At 42.2% G+C, this 8,078-nt stretch overlaps 1 protein-coding gene across 1 annotated transcript in view; it reads left to right on the top strand.

Annotated features, from left to right (window-relative positions):
• The window catches only part of LOC104942447 (copine-4-like), a gene marked incomplete at its 5' end in the record, with an annotated part of 11,938 nt that extends 5,858 nt beyond the window's left edge, over nucleotides 1-6,080 (top strand). The window contains one exon of the mRNA XM_010767669.1: nucleotides 3,096-6,080. Within this exon, the coding sequence (XP_010765971.1) occupies nucleotides 3,096-3,227 (132 nt within the window). The remainder of the gene's footprint in view (nucleotides 1-3,095) is intronic.
• Between the last annotated feature and the right edge of the window lie 1,998 nt (nucleotides 6,081-8,078).

The raw sequence follows: 8,078 nt of genomic DNA, 5'->3' as shown, positions 1-8,078 counted from the left end.
ACAAATCCTTCGGGTTAATGTTATTGTAGATTAGATGTGTTATAGATTCACTATTGTTTTCTCGGTGTATTGAATGAAAGAATGGTTGGACACTTTTATATGGCGTAAGTATAAGAGGAGAATACTATTAGTGAGACTCCGAAGACAAAATTCCTCTCGCCGACACTGTTTATTTCATTTGGAATACCTTTTCGGACGACTGCATTCGACAAAAAAAAGAGTTTCGTATAAGTCAATAGTTCTTATTTAACTGGACGTGTACAACAACTAACGCTTGAATATGAATTGAATACTCCCGTTATTGGAGGGAAGATCATTCACGACCGGGGAACTTCTAAAAAGACATACACCGGCAGCAACTTTTTTCAACCTGTGGGGACTAAATCGACACGCGAAAGATATTTCATTCGATTGTATCACGTTATTCGGTTGCTAAATTTTTGGAAAAAAAACTTCACTTCTAAATAAACGAGTTTGTGATGAAGTTACGATAAGACTAAATCTACCTGGTCCATATATCGCTTGCTCTACCCCAGAAAACAACGGCACTTCTGGACACATCTGAAAGAACGGACAGGACATGGTCAGCCTTTCGAGCCAGGGTGTACCATTGACACTTGCGGGCCTCGACAAAAGCCAGAGTCCGAGCTTTTACTGTAGGCTTTGTTAACGAGAATAAGTGAAGAATATTGTCCCAGATTCCTTATTAGAAAAACAGTTTCGTTTACTCAATTGGACACTCCACCTACATTTTCAGTCTTAGGATATCTACAAAAAAAGTTTCATGTAACTTGTATCATTGGTACATTTAATAGCAAAGATAGGTTTTGTTTTGTAATGAATGTCCACTTTTTGGTGGCAACTTCTACTCATCATCTGTTTGTCTAAAACCTTAGGTTGATATGTATATAATTCATGGGACATACGTTCTAACTACGTTTTGTCCACTGTAAGCTGGAAAAAATCTCTCTAAATCTTGTTTTCGGCGGGTAGAGACCCCAGTAAACCCGTAAAGGTATAGAGACCTTGGGTAGCCAGCTACACCATCTAACTGTAGAGAAAACTTGCAATCCCGTTATCGGTGCTGCCCTTCAGGATTTTAGGTAGATTTGGTAATGGTAACTCCTCACTCTCACTACCGCGTGTTTCAAACGGGTTTGGACTTTCGGAGACAAGTGGAGACTACCTTTTATGCAACATAAAGGTATTTACAGATAACCTACCAAAGCACATTAGTAAAAAGTTTCCGGTCTCTGTAACTAATTGGAAGTACCGCAGAATATACGCAAAATTTCGGGAACTTGTGCGCGGCCGCCCCCGTTAGCCCGAAGGGGACCGAGTGTGTCCTCGGGCGTGCGTGGTGGCGGAACACAAAAAACTCCTTCGAGACACGGGAGCGAGACCGCGCGCGCCTTCAGAAGTCGACTCACGTCCACGCTATTATTTATGTCGTCGGAGTACTGAAAGGTTGCAATATAGTCCACTCAAAGGCAGAGGAATGGTTCTAGTGTTTGAAGTTAGTAGTGACATATATGGAAATATATAGTCGGAAATAGACATGGTTCCGAAACAAGGTTGACGAGAACCTCATTCTATTTTGGGTGAGAAGCAGCACACGTGGAGGTGGGCTACAGAGACCAGAAAGACGCTGTGACAGAGGAGGGGGAAACACGAGGAGTGTTGTCCTGGGTAGTGAGTGGTGAGAAGCGACCCCAGCTTCGGTAGACTGGGACTTCGGGACGACTAACACCCTCAACATATCTGGCAGGTTTGTTTGTCTGCCCTAGAACGCTCGCGCTCTAATGGCGTGATTATGTTGTCGTTTTACCGCGTCTAAAAAATTTCCGGCGGATAATAGTTTTCAGGCGTATTAGGGAGTAAAAAGGTGTTCAACCTTTTTTTTTCACTTGAGCAGAACTGCACTTCAGTCACTACTACTACTGCACTAGTCGAGCCGCGCTAGTGTCCTGCCATTTGGTTGTGGCATCTCACTGTGCACACCTAAGTAGTGTCCTGTAAAGACATGCCTCTTGCCCGTTTCGTCGATGGGCTGGACAGAAAAGTGTTGTACCCCTGTTGATAAGACGTGGGGCCGCTTGACACACAACCGTCATATTCCTTTCTAGCTGTCGTCACTTGCTGGGTGAAACTGAAGAAACGTTGTAAGCTTTACGAAAGACGACGGACGCGTTCTTTACGGTTGTGAGTGCAAGTGGCTACGTAGTTGAAGGTTGCGGAGAATCTCCCGATGTTCTTTGCTTCGTACTCATGCGGATGTCTCGAACTTCGACCAGCTCTATGCTGTGCTCATTACCGTTTTGTCTTACTGCACCGCCGTCTTGCACACACACACAACACAGCACACGGCGGACACACCCGGAACACACACACACACACGACGCGCGACACACACACACACGACACACACACACACACACACACACCACACACACACACCACACACTCTAATTTATCCGTTAAAGAATAAAGTGTTTTTTATTGTACAACTTACACAATTACACTAGCATTTCCCAAATTGCGAATCACGGTCTCACACACCACTCTCCTCTGTATTTATTCTGTCGGGTTTATAAATTTTTTATACTATATAATAGAGAAAACCGTTGAGGCGTTAAAGTGAGCCGGGACTATATGGCAAGCTTCATAAACGATCGGTAACACCTACACACACACCAGACGGACAAAAAACACTGATGTGTATACAGATATATTTAAGAAGTACAATATAAGACAAGCTCAAGTTTCATTTGGGTCATAATCCATTATACTTTTTGAATTTGCTGAGGGCCGATTCAAAATGGACCTTGGGCCGCATTTGGCCCCCGGGCCGTAGTTTGGACGCCCCTGAGCTAAATGAAATGTAACGAAGTGAAGAAACCTTGAATGTTAGTCTTTTTCATGGTTCAAGGTTCTTTATTGTCAAGCTAACATAGCTACAGAGTAATTATGTCGTTGAAAATCTTAGGTCACAGGCTTCTCCAACAATGCAACACTAATACAGATAAGCAGACGAATGGGGCTGTTTTCTAACTGATGAACAACGATTTGATGTTTTCCTTCTGTTTCCTCCCCAGGCGTCTCCAGCTGCTTTGGCTAAGAGCGTTTTAGCGGAGGTGCCCAACCAGGTGGTGGATTACTACAACAGCAAGGGCATCAAGCCCAAAGTGCCCAGCCAGTTCCAGTCTTCCAGGCAGTTCGGACCCTGAGCAGCCTCTCCTGGACTCAGAAAATGTTCACCGTGTTTTGTTCTTTGTCGATGCGGATGTTAAAGGTGCTAAATGCAGTGTTTACCATGAAGGAGGGGCTCATTTTAAATGTGATCACTGGAGCAACAGGTGTGTCAGCTGCATTAACATTGGGAGGCAATTGGACGTATTGGAAGTTGTTGGATTGCTTTACAGCACAAATCAGATAGAAAATGCTTCATTACCTGGTGTTATATCTTAAGGTGCATACACTGGTCATACCATAACAGCTGAGATACACCAATCCAAAGACCAATGAGTTATTGTCATCAGTCTCAACGAAGGCAGCGACGAATCCTGACTCGGTGCAGTTTCTCAACATGCAATGATAGGCGTCTTGATGCTAATAGTTTGAAGGCCAACATATAAAACTGTAGCTCAGGGTGTTTGGATGCACAACATACGTGGATAGTGTGTTTCGACCTCCTCTAGTGTTCCTGAACGCAGACGCATGAGTCTAGAAATATGATCAATATGACACGTTAAATGTGGACCTGAGTATGGTACATGCAGAGCTTAGAGCTAACATCAGGCTGAAGGAACCTATATTGCTAATTTCCAACTTTTTAACATCCCTAACATCATGGTCCAAGTTCTAATAACCATTCAAATCAGGGTTTACTCTTATTAGTAGCAATTAATAGCCTGTTATGTAATTACCTAGATATGTAGCATTTCATATTTAAGAAGTGTAGCTTACGTTTGTGGTTCTCTATTATATTGTGATAATGTTTACAATGAAAGCCGGTCATGACATCAGACAGATCAAAATCAGTCGAAAATGACCACGTATATCTATGCAGAGCTTTTGCGTAGGAAAAAATGACGTAGCAAATATTTTTGTGCTGAGCAGAAACTAAGGAAGCTAACGTATTAGCTTTGTCGCACAATGCAATTTAAGGAAAACATCTTCCTCTTTAAGTGTATAAACTGCCAAACATGATTAACTTTTCATTTCTAACTAGTAGCAAGTCAGCTAGACTTTTGAGGTATTTATGCTAGCTTGCAAATTACTCTATAGCTAGCATGTTATCAGTTAGCACACCCGCGACTGCTAGCTCATGGACAAATATTCAAGTAGTCACAAAGCTGCCAAGGCTTCCTATTGGTTGTGTAAATTTCAGTGACATGAAGGCTCACACGTTTGCTATCTTTAGTTATTTACTATCCCACATTACATGAACACATAAAGGAGGCTTCATCTCATCTCAGTCTAACTTATGTTCCATGTGTAAAAATGCTAACTGTCGCACCTTTAGCATCCGTTGTGCATGCGGGGCCTGCAGAGTCCGAGCTGATCGTAACATTCAGGCGTGTTTTACTGGACGTTAAAACCACACAGACACAACACTGACCAATCCTAACGCTGCTTTCCTGCAGACAGCATGACAGGTAAACAGGTAAACAGTGAATGAAGGAATGTATGACCCCCCCCCCCCCTTCTGGTTTGGTTTTCTAAGAGTTTGTGGACATTTTGCTACATTTCGTAAGGTTCGTACGTTGTAAAGCATTTTGGATCTCTGCCTGTTGAAAGAGCAAGCTGCCTTCACAGACGTCTGCATCCTCTTCTGTTCTTTTCTAAAGGCGGGGCAGATGCATGAGCTGTTGTTTTGCATGCAATCTCTATGCAGGGCTCCTCGTGTGGTTTCTGTTCCCTGGTAGTGAGTAATACGAGTACTAATGATGTTTACAATGTTCCCGTTGACGGGGCTGTTCTACTCTCGAGCATGTTCACATGTAAGCAAAAATGTGTGAGTAGATTTAAGAGCACAACCTGAGTGTACTTGGAGAGTTTTTTTAGATTAGGGTAATATATTTCGGTCACTGTGCAGCAACACCTGCCCTTATCTCTTTCCGTCTCTGAAGAACTGATTCACTTTCTATTGGCTTTACTTTGGACGTATCCAATCTGGACCTTTGATGGGTGCAAACAGACTTTCTCAATCCTTGTTTTCTATTTTTAGGAAAGGACATGTACTTCAAAGATATCTGCAGTTTGCACACACCCTAAGTCAGGATCAGATTTCACATCCTATCCATTAATTCACCACCACATACTCAGATCTAGGAAGCTTTTGCAGGAGACTCAACAAGGCAGTCCGGACGTCCTTATTCCCCGGTGTCTGTTAGGATTAAGACAATTTGGCCCTAAGTGTTTCTAGACTTTTATACTAGCTAACCATCCATCTCCGCTTATAGAAACCCAGGCTAGGAATTAGTGGTCCTCCAGGGAAGTTCTGGTCCTGGTATCTTTCTGGTAGGACATGCTGACACTCCCCAGGCAAAGTGTCCATGATGCATCTTAATCAAAGCCCAGATCCATCGTAATTCACTCCAAGGTCTGGATCACATTTTACATTTATCACCATTTATCCAGGTCTTTGTCTCAGGTTAAGCAAAGTTACATCCTTAAGTTACCCCTCCAAACATCCCCTCTTTCCTCCCAGTTGGACCTGGAGAGAAAACCCTCTACAGGAAGGCGTCTTCAGAACCACCAACCTGTTCACGAAGTTACGTTTCACTCAACAAATGTAGTCATTTGAACTCAAACCAAAACCTTTGTTGAAGTTTGTGTTCAAAACTAGCTTTCGATTTCCTGAAACTGCATTTTGCATTCAAATTGGATTTCCATTTTATTCCCAACAGACCCTTTGAGTTCAGTGTTTGTGATTGCAGATGTATTATTTGTAGTGATTACATTAATGTGCTAGACTTGTGTTTGTTGAGATGAACAAAGATAGAAAGATGGCGGACAGGTGTTGGGTCACGTGACTTACCGTTGTGTTAACATGCAGTATTGTGTGCAAAACAATGATAAATGACTTAAAATAATAAAAGTTTTATCAGTAAGCTCTGAGTGGGCTCAGTTATTATCAGTGGCGGAGAGAAGATAATTACATTTACCTGTGTACTATAGTTTGACACACTTGAGTATTTAAATTGTATGCAACAATGTAATTCTGCTTCACTCCATTTCAGAGGCAAATATAATAATTGTTAGCTTTTAGCTCAGCGATGAATGCTAGCTGCAGAATGTATATTTAATGAAATGAATCTGTCTTCTTATAATAAGAGTAATCATAAGTCCTGGATGGATATCCTCGTGGATTCATCTTCCTATTATACACACATCCATTTCCAAACATTTGGACTACCTATGTTGCAAATGTATTATCTCTTAGATTTACACACGGCATCTATTGCACGTCTGTCCGTCCTGGGAGAGGGATCCCTCCTCTGTTGCTCTCCCTGAGGTTTCTCCATGTTCCCTTTAAACTGTGGGTTTCTCTGGAAGTGTTTCCTTGTACAATGTGAGGGTCTAAGGACAGAGGGTCTAAGGACAGAGGGTCTGAGGACAGAGGGTCTGAGGACAGAGGGTCTAAGGACAGAGGGTCTAAGGACAGAGGGTCAAAGGACAGAGGGTCTAAGGACAGAGGGTCTAAGGACAGAGGGTCTAAGGACAGGGGGTGTCATATTGTCTTCTTTATATATATAAATAAACAGTGATTGATTGATTGATTGATGAATGGGTTGCGTTAGCACCACACTCACTCAAGAATAAGAAAAGTATGAAAAATGCCGATGGCGTGAGCACATGGCTCAATGACGTCATTTCTTGTGATGTCGCGAACGAGCCGGCACTCTTTTAAACGAACGACGGGAGCCGGCTGATGATCTCCGCGCTGCGGGTGCCCCGTGCCTGCAGTGAAACGTATTATCAAAGGACAGGAGACGCTTGGATGCTGCTGTTTCCAGCATTGCAATATATTTATTTTCACTATGTTATTTATTTATGATTATCTTTAGGCTCAGCAAAGATTTGATGTCAGCTGTTGCTGTCTTTTTGTTTGAGTTAATACTGAAATAGAGCCCTGCTGTTTTGTCAGGGCCTTTTCTTTAAATATCATTTTAAAATGTTGATACAGTAGCGGTCCTTTTTTTAAATGTCTATGCTTAAGTTGTTTTAGGTGTTGCCGTCTGTTTTGTGTTGCGTGGTTCTACAAGCCACTCAGTGCATTCACTGGGGGGTATCAGAGAGTTAAGGGTCTGTCAATACAATGAAAACAATCGGCCACAGCAAATCATTTATAGTAACATTTTCATTTTTACTTTTGAATACTTCAGAACAAAGGATGTGCGTGCTGCACACATATAAATGATTAGTCAAAACAGGGCTCCGTTTGACTGAACTGTAAAAGTGTGGTGAAATGAAGAGCCGTTTGGGAGCCGGCTCACTAAGAAGAGCCGGACCTCCCCTCTCTAGTCATTTCCTCTTGATCATGTGACCAAACAGGTTGTGCTAACATGGCTGTGTGCATTTAGTTGGACATACATTCAGTGTAGGATTACCGTTATTCAAAATATGTTAACAGACAGCAAAACACCTTTATGTAAAGACGATTTTAGCCACTCCCACACAACATCAGAGACTGTACGGACCCCCCCTCCCCCCCCTTCAAAACACTGACTAAAACTCACCATTTTTGGACTAGCTTTTAACGTGTGATTGATGCCGTGTGATAAATATGGTTTTGTTGATTTGAATCAGATCTTATAAAGTGACCTCTTTAAAGCTTCTTTCAGCACCGGATGAAGCACTTGATAAAGCAAATGTATTATTATTAGGAAGAAGAGACACGAGAAAAATACTATTTTAGGGGATGCTCGAGATATTTAATTAGGGTTAGGCTTTTTCTACATATTTATTTCCATGTTGCCTAAGGACAATTATATCTAACACATGCATGTTTTAGCAGGTTGGCCATGGGCGAGGTGGGACAGGTGTCCTCCAAGTCTGGAATGATTCATGTT

The sequence above is a fragment of the Notothenia coriiceps genome, unplaced genomic scaffold, assembly GCF_000735185.1.
Source record: "Notothenia coriiceps isolate Sejong01 unplaced genomic scaffold, NC01 NC01_scaffold00004521, whole genome shotgun sequence".
NCBI classification, from domain to species: domain Eukaryota; kingdom Metazoa; phylum Chordata; class Actinopteri; order Perciformes; family Nototheniidae; genus Notothenia; species Notothenia coriiceps.
This window is presented reverse-complemented; position numbering and strand designations above follow the sequence as displayed.